We start from the raw sequence: 25226 nt of genomic DNA, 5'->3' as shown, positions 1-25226 counted from the left end.
TGCTCTTCACGACAGCATTCACATTTTTGAGGAAGCTGTGCTGCAAGTGCTCATCATCTTTATGATTTTTAGGAGCCCATTTAACATATGTGCAAAGCTGAACCAATTGAGTGAATCTTTATGAGCTTTAGCGCATCTTTTTGTAAACTTGTATGAGCTAAACACAGTTAATTAAGACAAAACAGTTCTGGGTGTTGTTCGCAAACTGTCACAAGGCACAACTAAAATGTCGGAAAGTCTGTTAATACCCCTCACTGCGGGGTTGTTTATTTTGCAAATAATAATTTCTGGCGATTAACATGCCAACAATGAAGTGATCGTGAGTCGTACAGTAGTGGGCGAATTCAAATCAATTCTGGCTTCCTGGGTTTCAAACAAAGAACATTGTAGCCTCACAGTAGACAAGACTACTTGTCGAAACATTTGCTCTGACACCTTATGTTAACAGACTTTTTCATGTTTCAAGCTTCCATCTTTTAAGCGTCAGTTCAGTTCATCTGCACCGATCGTAACTGGTTGACAGTTGTGCACGAGAAGTTCAGAACGTGTGCAGCACGTGTTTAGCAGTGCGGCATCACAAGTGAATGACAAGGTGCCGACTAGGTGGAATTGTTATTTTTGTTCGCTTAATTTATTGAGGTGCGAACATCTTGGCAAAACACGCCGCATTTGTAGAAGTGGGTACGGTACCTACGTCGAATGCTATGTTGTTTGTTAAGCTGTGCATGCGGCTGCACCAAATCAGTGCCGTCTGAGCAGAAGGTACAGAAAAATCAAGAACTAGTTTTGGTGCTGTACCTCTCCTGTGCTTTTTGAAATAAATGGCACGATTTAGAAGATGTCATTGCTGCGCCACTGAAACGAGTGACGAAGTGCAGCACTTTGTAAAATGGATCATGCGGTGCAGGTGAATCGAACAAACCCTTAAGCACACAAGCGTCTTAGCGTTTCACCTTCATCAAAGTATGGTTACTGTGGCTGGAATCAAACAGTGTGCTGTTAGCTCAGCAGTGCCACACAATCTAAGAGTGTTACAGTTTCAACATTACTGAAGTGTAAATTCCGTGCCATGGTAGGCAGCCAATGCTTGTGGCCAATCTAAAGCACCCCTCCACTATATGCGTGGTAAAACATTCACAAATACAACAATACATCTGTGAGGTTCTAGATGACCTGTTGTAGTGGATATTCAGATGTTTCAACGTGCTTGAGAGTGGACATTCGGGGGTAGTCATCCTGTCGTTGCATGGCAGTCTGGAAAAACAAAGAACATTATCAGATATCAATGCATAATAATGCATGAAATTTTCCAAAGTAAACAAGTAAACTCAGGTAACTAGTAAACAGCAGCATTTTATACATATGTAAAATGGTAGGTACATCATAACACATCTATCGCTCAAGGCTGCTTTTTTACAAGGCATGTCATGTAGCAGGTTCCTTCCCATTGTACACAGCTGCTTCAATGTCAGGTGGGCCAGGAGGCTGTGTCAGTAAAAGCAGTATTTGTATTTATATGACACTTTCTTGTTCACACTATAGCAAAACCAGACCCATAATTATGTGAAGTTTCTCAAACGCGACTGCAGTAAACTAATAACTAGTAGGTTTTTTGCAATAATATATCGGCTAGCTATGAAGACACATGCGAGGTGACAGTGATTTAATTTATTTGCCTTCTTTCATCGCAACGGCCAAGTTGGTGTTACCTGGTGATAGAATTTCAGAATTAACTATTGAGTTAGCGAATCGTTCCCACGTGAAGCCACGCCGCAAGTAACGCAGGTTTTTTCGGTTACAGATTAAGACGTTAAACAGATTTAAAATTTTATATTGCAATGCGCTGCCACCGTGTGACGCCTACGCAGTCATTGGCAAAAAAACTACACATGTTGAAATGAACCAACTAGCCTTGCAAGCAACCGTCCTTATGAAAACTGAAGTGGTTTCTACTCACCGGCCCGGGCTGGCAACGGGTGTTCATCCGATGAAAGCTTCAACGGTCGCTCCGTTCCCAGGAAGTCACTTGAATTCTCTTCGTCAAATCATTTGAACGAGTCAAAATAAACAGAACGAGAAAGAGTGTGTCGGTCGACAGAGGCTCGAAATATTTACAGCGAAGCGAAACAGTCCGAGACACATCCGAACGTACCGTGAGCCATTACCTGCTGTCGCAACCGTTGGGCGCCGCAAACTTTGAAATTAGCATAACGATGTCAATAGACTGCTGCTAATTTCGAGTCAGCTGGAGCAAAAACTTATACGAAAAATTGATGACACAGCACATGTTTAGGAAAAACTACTTGCTAGAATAAAAAGTTGTTTTTTATGTGTAGCGGTACGCAAAAATGTAGTACTTGATCAATTTAAAATTAAAACTTGGCCTGAAGAGGGCACCTCTACAAGAAAGTGCAATAGCGCGAGTGGAGGGAGAGGTTAGTAAAACCACTCTGGGTGTTTGAAGCAGAAACGCGCCACGGTTGATTTTTTCGCCCCCTACAGGTGAGCACTTCAACTTGAGAGTTTCCAGGGCCTGGTTGCGCGTCCCTTCTGCCGCCTCATTATCTGAGATGCCGCCTATACGCTGTCTTCCGACTGTACCGCACCTCCAAGCTAAGCGGTTGAGCTCTTTGGAAAAAGCTTTCAAATGCGAAGCAGTTCTTAGCGAACTTCGGTGACTTTTAGCGTATCTTTCTATCTATTTAGCCGCCTACGACATCTAGCTCTCCTGGCTGTTTCAATATACATACCGATACCAAAGTTAGTATGGCATAACATGACTGGATGAAGAACTCATTTGACTAGTCATAACATGAAAATCATGACATATAAATCATGATTGTCGCGATTTACATTTCATAGTTCTGCAGCTCTTGTGGTGGTTTCGCTCACATGGCATGTTGCAAAACTGGTATGGTATGGCATATTTGCATGGCGAACACAAGCAACAGACCCTTACATGAAAATAATGACATGCGTAACATGTAACATTACTACATGTCACGCTCATGATGCGGTCATGGCCGTTTTGCTATCGTCACATATACCAAATTTGGTATTACAGTACGTGAATGAATGACGAAGAAATGTGAATGGTGCAAACATGATAATCATGAGATGCGTGTCATGGAACAACATGACTACATGCCACGCTCATGATGCGCTGGCAGCCGTTTCGCTAGCTTCAATTATACCAAATTTGGTATTAAGGGACGTGAGTAAATGACGAAGGTACGATACTGGTTCAAACATGATAAACATGAGATGCGTGTCATGTAACAACATGACTACATGCTACGCTCATGATGCGCTCGCAGCCATTTCGCTAGCTTCACAAGTACCAAACACGATAAAACGCGACGAGAACGGACGAGATAGGTAAATGACGCATCCAAACATGATAATCATGACATGCGTGTCATGTAACAACACGACTGCATGCCACACGCTCACGGTCGTTTCGCTAGCTTCACATATGCCGAATTTAGTATTACATGGTGCCAATGAATGACAAAGCCATGTAACGAGTGCAAACATGATAATCATGAGATGCGCGTCATGTGAGAACATGACTACATGTCGCAGTTAAGGCGCAGATACATTTGATGTGACGCGGTGCGCCTGCTCACCAGCGTTCATTTCGTCGGGTCATGCCGGCGTGGCCACGCCAGGCGCCGTTCCTGCCATATACTCGCAGGCGCGCGCAGTGCTGCGTGGCTTCGACGCATGCGCGTTTCAGCGCATACGGCATCCCTTTGTCACGGAAAGAGGGAGACGCAGTGTTGTCTCGATAACGCATCGTCGCGAAATGCAGCATGTTGCATTTTGTGCCGGTTGCCGTCGGGCCGCGCCGATGTACGCTGGTCGCGTCTGGCGTCAGACTATTTAGTGATCGCGTTTTGCTAACATAGCGTCGCTGTACCCAGCGTGCGCGCGTGTTAACGCTACATAGAAGTATATTGGGCCTCTCAAGATGCGCTCGCGGCCGTATTGGCAGCTTCACATATATCAAATTCGGTGTTACGTGACGCCAAGGGATGACGAAATATATGACTGGTGCAAACACGGTAATCCTGACGCGTGTCATGTAAGAGCATGACAACATACCACGCTCTTAGCGTGCTGGCAGCCGTTTCGATAGCTCCACATATACTCAATTTGGTATCACGTGACTTGAATAGATAACGAAGGTGAACGACACATTCAAACATGACACGGAAGTCATGTACGGTATTATTTACCTCGACCTCGTAACGTTGTTTTGACGTGTCAAGATTTCTCATTTGTGCTTCGCATATCATTGATTCCCACTGTACGTGGAATCTGCCAATTTTTTTTTTCTTCGTGAAGCAAGCAGCTACCGCGTCCCATGCTCTTCAGTCACACGCACTGCTTTGATACAGCAAATTCCAGGCAAGTGACCCCTTATTTGTTTAATATGGTATTCATTGCGAGCTCCGCTATATACTTTTCCCGCTCAATGAAAGCCGAGGGGGAGATCACAACCAGCTGTATGTTGTTACGACTCGCCCCAGCACCGATATTGTTGTGTAGTGTGCCGACTTCAGGGGCCACCAAGGTCACCAGCCGTTTGGTAGGGTGTGTTTCTCGGCTTGCGACTGCTTCTGTGCCGAGCTGATAGGCAAGCGGACAAGACGACGGCGAGTTAAGGAAAGTTTGTGTTCAGCATTGAAATAAAGGCGTTACATATTCGGCAATGAGGCTGACAGCTTAGTGACTCGATAGGCGGAGATGCCTTCTCTTTGACGCATATGTCGGCTTCTTGGCGAAGCGCTGCGTGGTTGTTTTTAGGCCCCAGGTCATTAATTACATCATCAACGTTCAATAGGAACTGCCTCCGGCTCGCGTCATAATCTTCCTATTGTGACCCGCCGGTGGGTTGCGTCATGATCCTCAAATCCAGAGCAGCTGCGCTGGGTTGCACCAAAGGACGAGTGATGTTCCAACGCATTGCCTAAGACTCGCCACACTGGATGGCACCACTTGAATCATCGGGCTGCTATTGGGCCCGCGGTTTGAGGGAGCTCGCCGTGCGCTGTACAAGACCGACTGGCGTTGCCGGGCAACATGATGTCGTTGAGATGATGGTGTCAGATGATGGTGTCACTGGCATAGACACAGATTGCATTTGCAGAGGCAATGACGTTCAGTGTGGACTCCCAGGCGTAACAACACCCCCGCCGCCAGACAATGCGCCGGAAGGATGAGCTGCTACCACTTGGTTTGGATGTCGAGCATGCTCATTCACCAGGTCCCTCCATGTTCACCTCAAGGGCCAGGGGAAGGATGTGACTCTAGGCTCAGTACCGTGAACACATGCCATCTTTAAGGGTGGATTCCAGCTACACTGCCTTGTCGCCGAAACTTGTTGACTAGCTTCGCTCCTCTCTTCTGGCGAATATTTGGTCTCATTACTTGTCGATCTTTCTGCAACTTGTCAAGAATGATTCGACAACAGACAACACACGAAACAAGCAAGTAACTCGGGTACCCAAAAAAACACCAGACAAAGTATAGTAAAACACATACTTAGTTGCGTGTCTATAGGAATCGCGTTCATTCTCATCAAGAGGCACATGTGGGCCACAAGACTCTTAATTGAGAACTTAGAATATTAAACGTAGAACAACGTATTGAAAGAGAATACAACATAAATTTAGCTTTTTGAGATCACTCTGGACAAGAGCGCTCCGCTAAGGCAGTGGTGAGGACAAACTTTTGCCCTCTCTCGCCAGTGAAAGACCGAAAGGTGGAAAAAGTACTAACTAAAATACACGGCTCAATGGGTCTGCATTAGCGTTTAGCTTTCTTGTAGCGAACGCCTAAGTTGTGCCGTTAGTGTATCAAGCTCCACCTCATTAACCGGCTACATTTAGGTGACACGTTGTTTACCCAGGTTAGAGGATAGTGGTCCGTTTAGACCACAAACCTCTAACCGAAGACCTGATTGACTAGCTTTTTAACGGCCTACACAAAGCAAGCGCATGCCCTTTCAGAGGTACGTATGCTTCCCTGCAGCTCAGTTTCTGACTTAAATAGAAAACTGGCCTTCCGTTACAGCAATGTTTTCGTGACACAATATAGCTCCCATGCCATAACCATTGACGTCTCATTGAATGACAAATTCTTTAGAGAAACTGAATGCCACGAGAACAGGCTTTTTGCTTACGGTCTGTGCCAGCTTGCAAAACGCATGCTCTTTTTTTTTTGAGTCCCATACCATTCATATCATTTTAACCGGCTCGGACTTTTGAAGTGCGTCACTTAGAGGGCTGGCAATGCTAGAGTAGTTTTGCACGTAATCCTTATATCATCCAGCTAGGCCCAAGAAAGCCCTTATCTCAGGTGTTGTGGTTGGTCTTGGATAGTTCACAATGGCGGCTACTTTAATTTCTGAAGGTCTACGCCAGCCACACCCCACAACATGTCCCAGGCAAGACACCTCGCTGCACCCTAGGTGACATTCAGCAAACTTCACGGCAAGACCAGCTTCTTTCAACCTGTTCAGCACGACTCGCAAATGCTCGACATGTTCTTCCCAGTTGTTTAGGAAGATGGCGACATCGGCAAGATGTGGCAGAGCGAACTCAGAGAGGCCATTAAGAACGCAGTTCGTTAAGTCTGACATACAAAAGGGCGCATTTTTTTATCAAAATCTAAGCTTAATTGGACGATACGTTCTGAATGAAGAAATGAACGCGGCATAGCGGCTAGCACGCTCCGTAAGAGGGACTTGCCAATACCCTCGCACGAGGTATAACGTGGAAATTTAACTAGGATGTGACACGGTTTCTACCCTCTCCTCTAAATTTGGTATCGGGTAGGTTGGTCTCCAGTTATGGCGTTAAGACGCCGATAATTGATGCATGGCCTGAGATCTTTTCACGGCACTTGAACCAATATAATAGGGGATGTATAGTCACTTTAGCGCGGTACTATGAGTCCTAACTTTATCATTTTATCGATCTCCTCTATCATGATCCACTTTTGCACAGGGGAACATCAATACGATATGCTACGGATTGGCTGCTCACAAGTTAGCTCAATATCGTGATCAATCACCGTCGTGTTTCCCGGACACTCCTAAACATGTCTTTAAAATTGGAAACAATCCTCCTTAAATCTTCCTTCTGTACTTCAACCAACCTAGGCTACAGGTTCAACTGCTCTAAGATTACATTGGATACCTTTTCGATTACATCGCTAGAAGTCAATATTTCTGCTCCTTCTTCCTCTAAAGCATTCAAAAACAGATTGATGTCTACTTGACCTTGAACATATGGTTTCATCGAGTTACTGTGGTAAGTTGCGTTCGTCTGCCTTCCTAATTTCACTTCATAATTGGTATTAAAAAGCTTCAATATTTTTTTACCAAGCCCTTCGCAATGAACCTCAAGATAGTTTCTTTTGGAAGGCCACAGCAGCATTACCTGACTACCTACTTCAAAGGTGCGTCTCTTCGCCGACTCGTCGCAGTACTCATTCGTCAACACTTGTGCAGCCTTCATGTGGCTTTTCACGAATTCTTTCGTTTTGCCAAACCTCTCAAGAAGGTCTAGAACATACGACACTATTTTGGTGTCCTCATCGAATCCCTCCCAAGACTCGCGTAGCATTCGCAATGGTGTTCTTAAACACCTGCAACACACAAGCTCTGCGGTGCTAAAACCAGTTCTCTCATGAGAAGCTGATCTCAAAGCGAACATAGCGGGAAGAATACACGCTTCCCAGCCGCATTTGTGCTCGTACCAAAGAGCTCTAATAATCCGTTTCCGAAAGCAATGCGTACGTTCTACCGGGTTAAATTGCGTGTGATGGACCGAACTGTGCACTACTTTTATTCTGCATGTATCCAAAAAGCTGGAGGCAAGGCAGCTGGTGAAAACAGTACCGTTTTCGCATTGGATTTCAAAAAGAAATCCGACGCGTTCAAATAATTATAGCTGTGCATCCACGACATGAGTGGAACTCAGCTTCCTAAATGGTATTGCTTTTGGAAATGTCGTGGCTACACAAAGGGCCATCAGAATGTACCGACAACTTTGCCTTCACTTTGGCAAAGACCTGACGAAATTAATTACTAGGCGCCGAAAAGGTTCTGTGGTAATTTGCACAAGCTTGATGGGTGCCTTCCACTTGTACGTGGAGTTCCCCGCTCTCTGACAAGTGTCGCATGAGCGTAGAAAGACATCGGTATCTTTCAAGCAATTCAGCCAATGAAACTAAAGGGAAATTCTAGCCTTGGTCTTTTTTTTGCCGAGATGTTCTGCCCACACGTTTTCATGAGACAGTTTTGATAGTTGGCGACAATACTTTTGTGGTAACAAGAGCTGCTCATACTTGCGAATTCGCACATGTGTGTAGCTTCGATACAAAAGCCCTGCCTTCTCAAAAAAAGGAACATTATTTTCCTTTGTTCCCAATTTCACGCTTCCCATTAACGATTTATAGGAGAAGTCCTCACGCTGCTCTCGAATGGGCGTTTTTCGATCTACCCTCGACAGCTCACTCTAATGTTTCGCTACAGGCGAGAGCGTAGCACCCCTCCCGTTTCTTCCAATGGCGTCATTCCGTCTCCTCTGCTGAAAGAGACAGCTTCTGTGACGGGTGGCTTGAGTGACTCATCCGCAAAATTTCCTGTCCGAAACGCCATTGCCCCGCCACCAAGTTTACGTAGATAAGCCTCTTTAGCAGGGGGTGTTTCACCACACTGTACGAGATCAAGTTCCCACAAAAGCTTCCGCGCTAACAATTCGCGTAAGGGCCATGACTGCTCGAATGACTCACACGGAAAATTTTCGGTCAGAGGTTCTGTCGACTCGTCGCCAAGGTCACACAGATCAGCAGCTTTTGCGCTTGGTGCTTCACCACATTGAACAAGATGAAGTCCCTGCGAAAGCTTCCGCGCTTGCGATCGCGTGAGGGCAATTTACGCCAAGTTGGAGAAGAATGATTTACCCTGCTCTTTCATAATCTGCTTGGACTTATTAAAAAATATAAGAAAAACGATCGGGAAGCGCGGCAGACACAGCCACTTCGGTGCGAAGCTTACTGAACGGGCCTTTAATGACAACCGTAGCGATTGGTAAGCAAGCACTCTGCTTCTCGGTGACTTGCCTGATTCACGCGCATTCTCCTGTAAAGTCATCCGGAGACACCAATGAAGAATGGACAACGTCCATAGTTGACGCTGAGCCTCGAAGTGCTGATTTTAAAGTGGCGTGTCAACATTTCTCATTTGTGCTTCGCATATCATTGATTCCCACTGTACGTGGAATCTGCCAATTTTTTTGTCTTCATGAAGCAAGCAGCTACCGCGTCCCATTCACTTCTGTCGCAAGCACTGCTTTGATACAGCAAATTTCAGGCAAGTGACCCCTTATCTGTTTAATATGGTATTCGTTGCGAGCTCCGCTATATACGTTTGCCGCTCGATGAAAGCCGATGAGCTGAGATCACAACCAGCTGTATATTGTTACGACTCGCACCAGCGCCGATACTGCTGTGTAGTGCGCCGACTTCAGGGGTCACCAAGGTCAACAGCCGTTTGGTAGGGTGTGTTTCTCGGCTTCCGACTTCTTTTGTACCGAGCTGATGGACAAGCGGACAAGACGACGGCGAGTTAAGGCAAGGTTTGTGTTCAGCATAGAAATAAAGGCATTACAAATTCGGCACTGAAGCCGACAGCTCAGGGACTCGAAGAGCCGAGGTGTCTTTTCTCTGACGCATACGTCGGCTCCTTGGCGAAGCGCTGCGTGGTTCTTTATAGGCCCTAGGTGATACTCTACGTCATCCACGTCCAATCAGAACTGCCGCCGGGTCGTGTCGGAATCCTCCGTTGAGAACACGCCACTGGGTTGCGTCATGATCCTCAAATCTTTAGCCGCCGCACTGGGTTGCACAAAAGGACGAGTGATGTTGCCACGAATTACATAAGACTCGCCAGACTGGGTAACGCCGCTTGCATCATCGGCCTGCTAAGGGACACTTGGGTTGCGGGAGCTCGCTCTGTATTGCGTAAGACAGACTGGCGGCGCCGGACTACACGATGTCGTTGCGTCAGGCGGGCTCGCTTGCTGGCCTAGACACAGATTGCATTTGCAGAGGCAATGACGTTCGGTGTGGAACCAAGGCGTAACAGTATGCACCCCTATAGTTGGGTGTACCGGCCTTGAGTGTTCTGCAAGTTGAAACTTTCTCTGGTGTTTTTTTATTGTTGCATTCCAATAGCGTACACGATGCGAATCGTTTAGGTTCCTACTGTTATATGTTAGAAAGATGAAAGCTCCTGCTAAAAATTTCAGTTTATGAGTTCAATAGGCTTTGATATTTGGTGGTAAATATACGCTCAAGAAACTTTCGGCAGTGAGAGCACAACAGCATAGATAAGTTGTTAAATGCGAAGGTTTCTCGGTGAACTTCTGTGACTTTAGTCAATCTATCTATCTATCTATCTATCTATCTATCTATCTATCTATCTATCTATCTATCTATCTATCTATCTATCTATCTATCTATCTATCTATCTATCTATCTATCTATCTATCTATCTATCTATCTATCTCTCTATCTATCTATATATCTATCTATCTATCTAGCTAGCTAGCTAGCTAGCTAGTCGCCTACGTTTCGGTGCTCTCACGGTCACCCTAAAACTTGACGTGAACGAATATTAGTATGGAAGGGTAAATTGATTTGACGAATAAGACGCCCTGGTCAAGACAAGAATATTAGCAAAGTCCCGTCGTGTGGGTCGTCAAACACTTCTCGCCAGACAGTGCCACAGTATTTTTTAACGCGTGAGCGTTAAGAAATACCCCACTTCGGTAGCGTCATCCTGACGATTGCAAAGAATATCTCTCAGAGTACCAGCTGGAAATGAAGCCCGGTATTCTTCGTGGCAATGAAGCATTTTACCAAAGCTACGCCAGTACTCAGAACTACTTTTCAAATAGAAGCTAATCATTATGAACGTCACGTGTAGTTACAGCGCTGCCTGCCCAATTTTATAAAAATTGCGTATGCAATCCTTTGATACAGCCGCCACGTCGGGTTAACGTCAATTGTGATTAGTTACCATGCCCTGAAGTTGATGATTGTAGCAGTGTTCAGCGCCAGCATCTTCACGAGCATCAGCGCTTCATATCACCTTCTGGTGCTCCTAATACGCATGTTCCACTTGGCATCGTTGCGCAAGTGCCAACAACTGGTTATATAAACATTTGCAACTCTTCAACATACATCTGTGTGCCCCGCCGATATGGTCTAGTGGCTAAGGTACTTGGCTGATCAACCCCCGGTCGCGGGATTGAATCTCGGCTTCGGCAGCTGCATTTTCAATAGAGGCAAAAATACTTTAGGCCCGTGTGCTCAGATTTGGCTGCATGTTAAACAACCCCAGGGGGTCGAAATTTCCGGAGCTCTCCACTGCGGCGTCTCTCATAATTATATGGTGGTTTTGGGATGCTAAAGCATCATAATAACCAATGAATCAACATATATCTGTGCGTGAAACGCCTCTACATAGTTTTCGCGTCATTAAATGACGTACATTCAATAAAAAATGCAACACGGTCACCTTTCGTCCGCATGCTTCGCATCATGTGAATTCCCAGATTCGTGGGATCTACCAAAGTTTCGCTTGTGAACTCGTATAATTCAAATTTCTGAACGGATCGTAGAAAGTAGCCGAGGTTCCTAGCATACATTGTTAACTTTTTGGCTTTGAATTTTGCTGTTTTAGTTTAAACAAATTTTCTTGACATAACTACAAGTTGGGACACATACGCTGTTGGTTAAAGGGAACGTGTGTGATTGTGAGAAGACAGACAGTGCATCCTAATGCACACCTTCTCATAGCGTAAGCTATAGCAGAAATGGGTAAGAGAGAGCGATGGATTAAGGCTTGTGTGCCGTGAAAAGAAGGGCAGGTGAGCGTGATTTCAGTCGGCCTGGCCGGTGGTTGTAGCTATTAAAAGCGCCGTAAGCGCAGGTCGGAGATGGCTGTTAGTTCGTTTGCTCTGTTGTAAGACGTGCATAGCTTGTGGTCGTACAATCTCAAAACATTGGGATTCGCAATGACGCAAGAGGCGGCACACATGCATTTGGTCATATATGCCAGCATCGTGAGCGCATTGATTGCGAGTGTTGGTAATAATTGAATTTCATCTATTCGTATTTTGCCTGAGTGCAAACGTAGTTTATGAATTGTGTTCGCTCACAATTTAGAGAGAAATAAATACATTAACGTGCTGTTCAGATACAGGATCGCTTCTCTGAAGTGTTTTATAAGGACGTTTTTGGGCTCCCCTGAATATCAAAATACACTATAGGTTTTCAGTCATAATTAAATTTGACTTATCGTGCAGAGATAAGAATTACTTATTTTGCTCCTCAGAAATCTGTGGCTATTAGATATACAGCGGGGCCAATTTGTTTAAAACACGTTGTGTCTTGTCGCGTTGACAAGAGCAACTTGTTGCAGTGTACAAGATTTTGATGAAGCCAATTCTTATGCTCAAAATATTGTTTTCACTTTGTTAATACAGGAGGGCATAACAGAAACATAATTTATGACCTTTAGTAGGCATTTTTGTAGTGGAGGCAGATATTTTGAGGCTCATGATGGACCGTTCAAAATTGACTTGCCACGATGGGTTCATATTGGCTGTTTATTCTGCAATGCACCCGCAAAAGTCAACATGCTTGTAGGGCTCGAACAATTTTTATGGTCTTTGAGAAACAAAGCTGAGGTCTGTTTTGACGAAGTTTCTCAACATTATTAGAAAAAGCGTCACATACTTGACTTTCTACCTCCTTGGTACTTGTTTTTATATTAACTGCGTCTTGTATTTCGTGGTATTTGGTACACTGTACTAGTTTAACATCCGAACTTGTAATAAGAAACTGTAATACAGTGTGCTATACTGATTTATTTTACATGGCTATGTAAAAGAAACGTATAAGTTATCATAATAAATATCTATGCTTTCAGTTGAAAAAAAAACCTGCATTGTGGTACACGTTCTAGGCATTCATCCTATTCGCAAATCTATTCTATTCTATTTATCGATACTGCAGGCCAATATGCTAGCCCATGCAGGAGAGGCAAATACAAAATACAATAACAAGACATTCACAAAAAGACTAACAATGCAAGAAGAAAAACATACAGTGCAAGACGCTTGCTTCGTAAAACAATTTACACAAGTGGTAAATAATAAATGTATACTTACTTACAGGAAGTGTGAAAAAAAGATTTCTCAATAAGTGATAACGATGTGTGCCGGAGCAGCTCTGTTATTTGTTTTTAATCAGAGGGTTTGAAGTGAACTATTGAGGGTGAACTCGCATGGTTTCGCGTTGTCAAGTCTAACGGCCAATCAAGTTTATGAAACGTGTATATGTCTGCGTCCCGCGTGTAACGTGTGCACTGCTATGGGTACTATTGTCTTCAATATAATGTTTTTGTTTGTCTACAGACAAATACATACCAAGCACTCTTTCTGTATCCACTCATTGAGCCTTCAGTAGATATACACAAAATGCTTGCTCAGTTTAAGAGTAACTTTTTATTTATTGGTATAATCATAGTAGGCAGTTGAAACTTCTGTATATCAGATCGCTTCATAAAGAAGGTTCTTAGTGATATTGCTGTATTTCAGTAACCTTATATATATATATATATATATATATATATATATATATATAAACATATATATAAATATATATATATATATATATATATATATATATATATATATATATATATATATATATATATATATATATATATATATATATATATATATATATATATATATATATATATATATATGCAATTAGCCTCCTTTTTGAAGCGCACTTAACACAGAACTTTTCTTGTTGTTAATACACTTTGCAGTTGTTAATAGTGAGTCTCGTACCAATGCCTGTTCGAAGTCGATGTAGCAGGTGGCACATAACCTTCCAACAGCCTCGTAGAAGGATGTTAGAACGTAAGAAGTCCCTAATGCGGTAAGTTTTTTTTTTGCAGGACACCCTTTGTCTAGGGTGTTCAGCTCACACGCTTTCAGAATGGTCTATCCGAAAACACCGAAGGGGTTTCCCTTTGGCGACAAGCCAGTTTACACCCTAAAGGTTTGAAAAATTTATATATGCCCAAACTTATATCATACTATCGCGTGGTGGAGAAGGCGACGAACACAGCCACAAGCCGGAGAAATACCTAAATATTCATCTGGTCGACCATGGCGAGCGAACGAAAAGGGAACGTACAAGCAAATAAACAATGTGAACATGATAGCAGCGAGAATAATCTTTGGAATTCGAGTAATTTATTTGATCGCTGGTCTTTGATTGCTGGTCTGCCTCATTTTTTTAGAGATTGGTCATCAAACCCTGCACCTAGTATGGCAGATAATTGCGGAAGATCTCGAATGAACTTGGACGCTCACCTCTCTAGCATAACCTTAAAAGAGTGGTTTTAAACAATCGCAAAGCTTTCCGTAAATTGTGGTGGGGTCTGTGTAAACGATGGCTTATAGTTTATTTTTTGTAGTTGGAGGTCGAATGCATAAAAATAAAGCAAGGAACAGATGCAGAACTGTGCAAAATATTTTCGCATAGATGGCTCAAACACGTCCTACGTTTCGTGATGCATTTTCTGTGGATCCACTAAAATACAGCGTGTACTGTTTCTGGAGAAAAGCTTTGCGTGGTGTTGAATTAAGGATTAATGTTGCGGAGGCAAAGACAATTACATAGTATGAGCTATATTTGTAGTTTCCACGTTCAAATAATTTATTGACACTTGGGCTCGCAATGCCATCAGGTGAAGCGTGTCTTTGTGTGACTTATGACACAGCTCTAATTCCATTTGTGGCATCTGTGTCGGCCACACGAAAGAAGCGAGTGCTATCGACCATGTTTTATCTTGTTTGTGAAAGATTTACACAGTCATACATATACGTGGAATACTGTATATATTACCTCAATCTTGTGAACCTTGCCTCCTGTTGACTCCAGATGTAGCGGAGGTGCTGGTGCACAAAACACCTGAGATGGGTTTGCTGCAAAGGATACGTACGAAGCAATGTCACATCATATTCTTGCGATGGAATCAACACCACAACTGGACATTTGTTAATTTAAAAGAAACCTTAAAGATTCTGTCGGGCATTCGCTAGCGTATGCATTGATAAAATAACAGGTGAAATAGAACAGACACCGCTCGAAAATACATTTTAAGCAAGTCTACAATGAAAAAGAAGGCTGTGAATAAGTGAAACAGTATAACATGAGAAACAAGGAGAAAACCGCCAAAAACTCAAGACAGACTAAATAAAAAGTGCGCTAAGACTACCCTGAAATATCTTCTGATAAGGTATTGAAAAAAATTCAACCGGAAGAATATTCAGTGGGATATGCCACGAGGTAAAGCTGATAAATTGAAATCATTAGTTATACAAAATCTGCGTTAAGTATGTAAACGTGTGAGCGTTTGCAGGCGTAATATGCAAGGCTTATCGGAATGGACATACTTCTGAAGCAGACACAGTAAGGCCTGTGTGCTCAGATTTGGGGGCACGTTAAAGAAACCCAGCTGGTTGAATTTTCCGGAGCCTTGCGCTACGACGTCTATGATAATCATATGGTGGTTTTGGAACGTTAAACCCCACATATAATTGAAGCAGACAAAGAAAAGCAATGTTGTGATGTATATATAGGTGCTGTACAGAAATATTGTGCCTAATCTGTGGTAAGATGGCGCACGTATAAAACATTCGGGTGATATACCAGGCAGCCCTATTCTGTATTCGTTCAAGTGTGGTCTTTAGATATTTTTAGAACGATGACCATATGGTACATGAAAACTTAAGTGAAGCGCCTAGAAATGTCAGGTAAGCTCACTTACAAATGTCAGAAGCTGAACTTGGAAGTTTCGCCTCAAAAAGCCAAGTGTTTTCGATCCAGTATCGCAAATATTGTTTATGTGCAAATACCAGGAAAGGTCAATTAATCGATTTGATCGATATGTGGAGTTTAACGTCTCAAAACCACTATATTATTATGCGAGACGCTGTAGTGGAGTGCTCTGGCAATTTTGACCACCTGGGGTTTTTTACTATGCACCAAATCTGAACACACAGGCCTACAGCTTTGTCACCTCCATGGAAAATGCAGCCACCACAATCTAGAAAGGTTAGTAGTGAGACTCACGCCAAAGTACTTGAAGTCAGTGGTTGATGACAAGGTTGTAATATTTAAGCCGTGTGCAAATGTGGATAGTGCGCTTGCGTGAGAATGATATAGTTTTACACTTAGGAGGGTTCAGAGACATTTTCCAGTTGATGTTCCAGTCGTTAATGATGGGAAGATCATGTTGCGAAATATTGTGATCGTTAGTGAAAGTATTTGCTCTGTGAAGAACGCAATCATCAAGAAATAGTCGTATGTCGAAGGAACCGCCTGAAGTAAAAGTCATTATTAACTATAAAAAAGTCAATGCCCAAGAACACTCCACTGTGGTACCCCATATGTGACCTCAGCGATCGAAGAAGTGCTGTTTTGAACAACTGTATATTGATGACGAAGTGACAAAACGTTTTTAACACACAAAGGAGAAAGTCAGGTGATGCCTAAATTAGATAATATAAAAGCAAGACGGCAATGCGCGACGTGCACGAAAGTTTCAGAGAAGTCTAGAAAAATCTAATTGCTGAGGAATGGTAAATTACTATCCACAATTAAAAAAATATGACTGGTTCTCCCTAATTCTAGAAACATGTTACCATGAAGATTCCACAGTTAAGACCACCGCATTTTCAGAAGAGGAGGAAATGCTGGAGTTCGTTTACTTAGATCGACGTGAATATTAAAGAACTTCAGGCGGTCGAAATCTTCAGAGCGTTCCACTACGGCACCTATCATAATGTTGAAGTGCTTTTGTGGCACTAAACACCTATTGTGAACTTTTTTATTATTTGATGTTTTTGTCGGTGTGTCGAAGTTTTTGTCGGTGTGCCAAGCACCGCACTAGCGTGAATTATCCAGTCTCACAAAACATTGCGAATGCCCTCAGCCTAGAATATACCGCAGCTGTTTTATCAGTTTTTTTCGCTTACTTGCTCTGTCACCATGTTCTTTATTCATGTTTTTATTTTCGCAGGCGATTCGGTGCTTTGTTTCAGCGAAATTATTGAGGTTAGATTTTGTTCATGTAAAGGGCTGAAACTGTTCTTGATCAGAGATTGCTTCAACGTGCAGCATCGTAGCAGCGTCATTGCTGTATGCTCATAAGTACCATTTTAGATAGCCATTTTGTAAGCAGGATTTCTTTTCGCTTTATGCCCCTTGAACATCAGCCTGAAGGTCTACATGACGTGTAAGACCATTCGTTGTCTCAGCGAGGCAAATTATGTTGATTTATTTCGCGGGCCATATCACTAATAGCATGCGCCATGCAAAAAGTTCATTTCGACCGTGGTGTATGTTTAGCAAACATTCATATTTGCGGTGCTCGTTCTTGAAGTGATCTTTACCTTTTGTGACGCGATAATACGCCGAGCCACGTCCGCTGAGCTGACGTAGTAGAGCGTACCAACATTTCACGCAAATTACGGTTTACAATTACGTGACTGTTGAGAAGAAATCAGTGCATAGCGTCTGAGTAAGCGGACATCTCAGCATTTCCAAAATCGTCGTGCAAGCGGCCGTATTATTTTGCTTATTTTACCTATATATTCAGCGATTGTTTATGTCGAACAGGTTCAAGTGAAACCTCCTGTTGAAGAAAGCAACATTCTGTGAATTTACATAGACATTTACAACGGCAGACTGAAGTTTTGTGGTGAACTGCAACGCAGGTGATGAATTGAAAACGTTTGCATTTCATTTGTAATACTTCATAAATATTCTAACACTGGAGCCTATGCCTATAGTGTTAGTGATGTTACAACCACTTAGTATAAATTAATAGCACCGATTTTTCAGAGCACGCAGTGAAAATAACGGAAAACTTGCTGTGCTGAACTATAATTTCAAGGTCTCCCGTTCAGACCGGTGTTTGCCTCTCTTAAGCTATGTTACCAAAACTTTCTCCCACTTAAACAAGTTTCACTAGTTGTGTACGCTATAATCTTGTACTTTGTAAGATTTGCATCATGAAACTGAGGTGTAATCACCACCGTATCGCAAAAGCGCCGGTACACTGCAGGCACAGAAAAGGGCAAAAAGCGGTGGTGAAGCAGGCAACCTCTGCCACGAAGACGTAACGCTGTGACAGTACCGACGCCAGGGCCCATTCCCGGGTCTAATAGCTCCTAAATGGGTAAGTGCCGCACTATATGCAGACATTTCGCGGTTCATATGGCGATGGGATATGGCCAGAATGATAGTCGTGGTCAATCACATGAAGTCCACCCCCATCTCACGAGGCTCTTTGTTTTCCTCGACACGTGACCTGTTTTAGTGAAATCTGGATGACATGAGATACTCCAGAAACTGTATGAGTGACTGCACGAACAGCTTCACGCAAAACTAAACAGCTTGTTGCACAGAAAAACACGAAAAAAACGGGTCAGTTGGTACGTATTCATAACATTTCAATTTGTAGATAGGAGAACACCTCAACGTGCTACGAGATGATTTTAATGTTCAATCAAATTTATCAGGGTCAATTTCACAAAGAGACAAAATAGTTGCGATTAAAAGCTGTCTTCCGACAGGTTGTACACGATTCCTTTGCCATACGGCAATGGTTATGTTAGCCAGACTAGAAAACGAGAAACTGTTAGAATACGTGCGAAACAAAGGAAGCGCAAAAGCACACACGCTACGGTGTTTATTCGCTTAAGGCCACGTAGTGAGTGCGCAGGATGTCAAGAAAAAAAAAAACAACATGCACTATTCTCGTGGTTTAAAGCAAGCTAGTTATTGTACAGAATGTAGTTAAATGCAAAAGCTTCATTAACACGAGCCATTTTCAAATCGATAGTCAGGAAAGGGATATCGCTATGACGCTCAACTATTAAAGACAAATTTAAAAAGCACCCGAAATTTTTAGGCATGTATGTGGTGTTTAATTGTACAAAGGCGTGGAGGTTTCGTCTTCCTTGTACACCAGATAACATTCCCTCTCGCACCCACAATTAGAGCATGCGCACATAATCTTGACCCAAGTCCTGGTCTGTGGGCTATGCCAGCATAGGGGATGATTACGTCACAGCTGATGACGAGTGACCACTGAAAGTCCTAGTGTCACAAGAATAGGCTGCATTCAAGCATAGTCGTTCGTTCCATACAACCAGCTGGCAAGATCTGCCGCTAGACTACAGCATGCGAATTGTATTGTAATCATAATCACGTAGTCAGCAGCCTTCCAGCAAACATGCTTGCGCCCTGCAAGTAATGAAAATTAAGGCGTACATCAAGCTTGCCATTGGGGGATACTTTGCTTCCACTTGGCTTTTGGTGACGAAAATCTTCTGCTGGCGCCATGTCTATTAGTGACTTGTTCCTAATTTTAGTTTTTACTTATTTAAAGTAGTTATCTTTATTCGTCAAGTAAAGACTCCGTACTTATTACTGTCTGTCATAATCATATTGTGGTTTTGGGACCATAAACCTCACATATCATCAACCGTACATATTACCACTTTTGTGCTTTTTGGCTACAAAGTTGGCAATATGATTAAATGACATGGCTAATATGTACCGATGCTTTGGCTGGTGAGCCATGTTATTTGAATGAAGCAGCGCAAAGAAGAGTACAAAAACACACAGGACTCAAAGACGAGCGCTGTGCTGCAGCTGAAGTACGGCCCCGGCTTTGGCGTCCCTTAGGTGTGTGTTTTAGTATGCCTGTGTGCGCTGCTTCATAAAAAAATATCGCTACTTTGGCTACATTTGTCTAGAGTTCTGGTTCCGTTTAAATGCCACGCAGAGGCAACCCTGGCCTACATAAATACCATTCTTTAGTTTACAAAATCAGTTGATACAGTCCGTAATACGCGTGGTCCAGGCGCAATGCTAAATGGTAGTCGGTTGAAGTAGAAGCGCACAAACGGTGAGATGAAGGTGGTGAGTATTCTTTATTATTCACAAGGTGTAATTCGCCAAAATCCAGAGTTGGCATCGAGTTTGGAGAACACTTTAGCTTCATGAAGAAGACCGATAGTGTGCTCCACTGAAGGAATAAGATCCCATTCTCTGAGAACGTGGCAGTTCAGCTCTGTAAAGTAGACGAATATTCTCACCTATCTAAAGGGCTTTGGGACGACTACCATAGGTGCACACCACTCGATCGGCTGATCAACAAGCGAATGACACCAAATTTCTGCATTCTTTGAAGTTTCAACTTTGTCTTCTCGTAGAATAGAATCGGGATGCGCCTCAGGGAGCTGATAGCTAAAGCTTTTGCTCTTGGCTGAAACTGAATTTTGTGTTCTTTGAGCAGATTTTCGAGTCCTTGGAACACCGCAGAAAGTTCTTTAGGATTCACCTTGTCGGCAACGGCATTTACGAAGGTCAGCATCTGTAGCTTTTTGATGGCTGGCTTGCTTAGCAACGAAGGGGAGATCTGGTCTCTGACGTAAATCTCCTGAGTTGTCACGGGGACACAGGTACAATCAAAAACCGCGTTCTAGCCTGGGAGCCCTGCCACGCCCCACGCGCACCTCGAGCACACGCTGCCACCAGCTTTGCCTGGCTTGTCCTAGATGCCAGCATCTGCAACAGTTACAGGGCGAAAAATGAACAGGTGGTAATCACAATTTACGAAGCGGCTCATTTATTTTTCACATGGTTCAATAAAATTTTCTGCACGTTCTTTCGGCGTTCTGTCTGTTCAGTGTTTTGGTTTTTCAACCTTTTAGTTTTTCGGCATTTCGCTCTGTCGGCACTTCAATTTTTCGTCGTTCTGACATTCGGCCTTTTCATGGTGGAACGTTTTGATTTTCGGCGTTTTCATAGAGTTCCAAAAGCCCTGAATGACTTGGTTGTCCAGGCTCGTACATTCAGGTTTAAACAACTTGCCACGTGTACTTCTGTCGTGAGCCTATTTGCCCCTATATGTTTGAGACGACACCACGCAGGTATAAAAAGGTGCGGCTCAAGCAGTCGTGGAAGCCCCGTCGCAGTGGTCTAATGGTTAAGGTATTCGGCTGCCGACCCGAAGGTCGCGAGATCAGATTCCGGCTACGGCTGCTGCATTTTCGATAGAGGCGAAAATGATGTAGGTCCGTGAGCTCAGATTTGGGTGCACGATAAAAAACCTCGGGTAGTGGAAATTTCCGGAGCTCTCCACTACGGTGTCTCTCATAATCATATAGTGGTTTTGGACGTTAAACTCCCCATGTCAATATATGAAAATGGTCAATATATGGACTGAGCCGTATACGCTAGGAGCACGGTCGGATAGTGCCACCCGTGATGAAAAAATGAACAGCCGAGCAGATTTCTTCTATCCAGGTGAGACACCAGTGTTAACTTGGTAACTCGAACCTATTAATGATCATTGTATTCAGTGCCTATATGTCACTGTGGTGCCCGAGGTATGTAAAGAAATTTAGCAGAGACGCGGTGCGCCATGTGCTATACACACACAACGCGACCACTTCAAAAACGCTGCTCGCGCTTGCGGGACCACAGGTGCAGACTAAAATAAAATGCTCCGCGTCAACAACCCTCTCCCCTTCTACAAATCGGAGCGAACTGCACTCACAATGTAGAAAAACTATTACTTGTGTTCGCGACAGCGGACGCGGTGACCTGCGTGAATCTGCCATGCTGCTACCCTGCAGCGACCTCTCATGTTCCAGCGCTCTTTTCTGTCCTTGTTTTTTCGCTTCCGTAGTTACGAAGTAACTACTTGTAGGTTGCGCTGTTCCTGAATTCAGTTATGTCCTACCAACTTGCCCAAGCTTCCACGCTCTCATGTTCATTTGAGTTGCAAATATTGTCACGCGACAAAGTGCTCTAAGATTTAGTTTGGGCTACTAGATATAAAACAACCCAAAACATCTACTTCAGTAATCCCACATGCATGCACACGCCGTATATTTACGTGTGCTCGTGGATGTCTGAACGCTATGCTGTCTACCACTCAGAGCTGTTCATGATGTCAAGCATTGAGACGTAACGGCAGCTGACGAGGCCGAGCCGTGGTTGTAACTTAATTGGGACTCCGGTGTAGGCAGAAGCGAGTGCAGCTGACTCATCAAGACTAGCCAAGAGCCATAGCGTTCTGTTCTCCTCGTTGTTGTTGTTGTTGTTGTTTCCTTTGCAAATGGCTCGTACCCAAAGTAGGGGATTGGCCGATTATAAGGCGAATTCGCCGAATACTTTCAGCATTGAGTTTTTCCTAAGAACCTTTTGTAATTAAATTTGGATTTGAAATGCCAATTACAAGTTTGCGGAAAAAAATACAGAAAAATGGTGAGACCGTAATTTAGCAAGAAAATCGTTTAGTCACAGTGATGTATTCCTGAACGGCGAATAAAACATCTCTGTGGCTGAAACCCAGTGCAGAGGCTCCAAATGAAAGAACATCAGGTTGTCATAATTGCAAGCCCAGTCTTTGAAGAGGTGGTGCTAGTATGCTTTGCCTGAACAAATCGAAACGGCGACAATGTAATAAAAATGACTGATCGTTTCCTCTTGATTAAAGTAAATGCACATAGGGGAATTCAATATACCTGATTTATGCAAGTACAAATTGAGGGAAGTAACGTGGCAACAAAATTTTGAGACGAAGACTTCCATCATCTTTGAATTAGACAGTTCACTGTGCCAGCGAAATGACAAGTGGTTGTACTCCGGTGAAGCCGTCAGTGCAGGGTCTGATAAATTTTGCTTGATTTAAAGTGTGTGAAATTGCGCCACCGTAATGTGTACTGTATGAAAGAAACTAGGAATGATGGGTGTCGAAAGTGATGCCTTCGCAAGAGAATCAGCTGTTTCGTCTAACAACATACCTGTATGCCCTGAAGCCAAGAATAAATGAATACTTCGGAGATGACAGGGATCCAATGATTAAAAAGTTTCAGTATGAGTGAGCGACGGGATGCGGACAGAGAAGAGCACACTGATGATGAATCAGTTATGACTGCTACGACTGGAATGGAAATATTCACCTTTCGCAAAGCTAACATTATTGCCGTAAATTTAGCCAGAAAAACAGGAAGAAAATCTGGTAAGCGAAGTGAAAATGACCAATCAAGTACGGGGCAATATATTCAAACGCCTGATTTTTCATCTGATTGTGATGCATCCGTTGCAATAATGACATTTGTTGGCAGAGTACTTAAATGCTCCTGCAATAAACCACTTAAAATGCCTGTAGGTAATAGCTTAGCGTCAGTTGGGAAGATAGCATGGTAAACAATTTCTGCAGAAGTTTGTTGCTCAGTTAAAGGAATCAGATCACGTACTTGTACATTTAGAGGCTCAAGTAACTATTGAACAAATAGAATTTGTGGTTTGTGAAATCTGGGCCAATGCACAGATAAGAATAGGTCAGGATTGGAAATAAAAATAAATTGTTCAGGGTTAAACGGTGCTTCATATAGTCGTAAAAAGGTCTGCACATTCAGAATGTTAAAGCGACATAATAGGATTGTTATTCGTGCTTCAAGGTATGACAGTGCATTTTAAGTACACTTTGGGAGTCCTAAGCAGAGCCTTGAAGCCTCTCTTTCCAATAAAACGAGCGGCCGAAGTTTTTAGGCTGGCGCACCAGAAAAAAGAACGCAGCCAAACTCGTAGCGAGCGGACCAAGAGCCACGTGGCTCTCTTTTGCTTATTTGCAGCCAGCTGGCCAAACCTGGCGTGGCGCCACATGGGCGCTACCCCTAGCACTTAGCGCGTTCTCATAGCTGAACGGACAAGAAAATAAAAAAATAAAAGAATAGGCAGATCCCACGTACAGTGAGAATCAAGGGTATGCGAAGCACGAATGAGGATGGTTGATATGTCACTTTCAAGTTACCACAACGTTACGAGGTGGAGGTAAATTATGCCGTAACGGACTTCCGTGGCGTGATTATCATGTTTGGATGTGTCGTTAACCTTCGTGATCTATTTACGTCACGCGATGCCAAGTTTAGTACATAAGGAGCTAGCAAAACTGCCGCGAGCGCACTATGAGCGTGTTATTTTGTCAAGTTCCTACACGACACGCGTCTCAGGATTATCATGTTTGCATCAGTCATATAGCTTCGTCATCCCTTGAAGGCTCGTAACACAAAATTTGGTACATGTGAAGCTAGCGAAACGGCCTCGAGTGCATCGTGAAAGGCCCAATATACTCCAACATCACGTCGACGCGCGCGCACGCTGGGAATAGCGACACTACGTGAACAAAACGCGAGAAGTCGCCTGTGTGACGCCTGTGTGACGCCATGTGTGACCAGCGCGACCAGCATTCGTCAGCGCGGCCCGACAGCAACCAGTGCGAAATGCGACATCCTGAATTTGGCGTCGATGCGTGACCTTGACAGCACTGCATTTGCCTCTTTTCGAGACGAAGGGACGCTGGACGAGCTGAAACGCGCATGCGTCAAAGCAATGCAGCGTGGCGGGCGCCTGCAAGTATATGGCAGGAGCGGCACCTGGCGTGGCAAGGCCCGTGTGAGGTGACTGAACGAACACCGGCTAGCACGCGCGTTGGGTCACGTTGAAGTGTATTGGCGCCTTGACTATGGCATGTAGTCATGTTCTCACATGACACGCATCTTATGATTGTCTTGTTTGCACCATTCCCAAACCTTCGCCATACATTGACGTCACGTAATACCAAATTTTACATATGTGAAGCTAGCGAAGCGGCCGCGAGCGCATCTTGAGTGTGGTATGTACTCATGTCGTTACATGACACGTTGTCGTGATTACCACGTTTGGATGTTTCATTTACCTATGTCGTCCATTCGCTTTACGTTACTCCAAATTTGGTATCTGGGAAGCTAGAGAAACGGCCACGAGCGAATAATGAGCGTAGCATGTATTCATGTTGTTACATGACAAGCGTCTCATGTTTATCATGTTTCCACCGGTCACATACCTTCGTCATCCATTCATGTTCCTTAATTCCAAATTTTGGTAGCTGTGAAGTAGCGAGGCAGCCAGGAACGCATCTTGAGCGTGGCATGTAATCATGTTGTTACATAACACGCATGTGATGACTTTTATGTAAGGGTGCGTCGCTT

General features: G+C 43.6%; 1 protein-coding gene and 1 long non-coding RNA gene across 13 annotated transcripts in view; one reads left to right on the top strand and one right to left on the bottom strand.

Moving 5' to 3' along the window:
* Positions 1 to 25226, top strand: part of LOC142804240 (uncharacterized) — a 349173-nt gene that overhangs the window by 2182 nt on the left and 321765 nt on the right. For 5 of the 6 annotated variants that reach the window (XR_012894538.1, XR_012894541.1, XR_012894537.1 and 2 more), the window contains exon 2: positions 18239 to 18352. The exons of the other annotated variant lie outside the window; for it this stretch is intronic. This is a non-coding gene — a long non-coding RNA (uncharacterized LOC142804240). The remainder of the gene's footprint in view (positions 1 to 18238; positions 18353 to 25226) is intronic. 6 annotated transcript variants of the gene reach the window in all.
* LOC119170521 (polyamine-transporting ATPase 13A3) overlaps positions 1 to 25226 on the bottom strand; it is a 1084416-nt gene that overhangs the window by 929799 nt on the left and 129391 nt on the right. For 5 of the 7 annotated variants that reach the window (XR_012894535.1, XR_012894534.1, XM_075890967.1 and 2 more), the window contains one exon: positions 15013 to 15092. The exons of 1 other annotated variant lie outside the window; for it this stretch is intronic. Coding sequence is in view for 4 of the 6 variants with exons in the window: in XM_075890967.1 (XP_075747082.1) it covers positions 15013 to 15092 (80 nt within the window). In the remaining 2 variants the exon portion in view is untranslated. Of the gene's footprint in view, positions 1 to 15012; positions 15093 to 20524; positions 20705 to 25226 lie in introns of those variants that run through there. One more of the 7 variants, XM_075890970.1, reaches the window with a different exon arrangement.

This window comes from Rhipicephalus microplus, chromosome 3 (assembly GCF_043290135.1).
Source record: "Rhipicephalus microplus isolate Deutch F79 chromosome 3, USDA_Rmic, whole genome shotgun sequence".
In the NCBI taxonomy this organism is placed as follows: Eukaryota; Metazoa; Arthropoda; class Arachnida; order Ixodida; family Ixodidae; genus Rhipicephalus; species Rhipicephalus microplus.
Note: the sequence above shows the minus strand (reverse complement) of the source record. Positions and strands in the feature narration are given on the sequence as shown.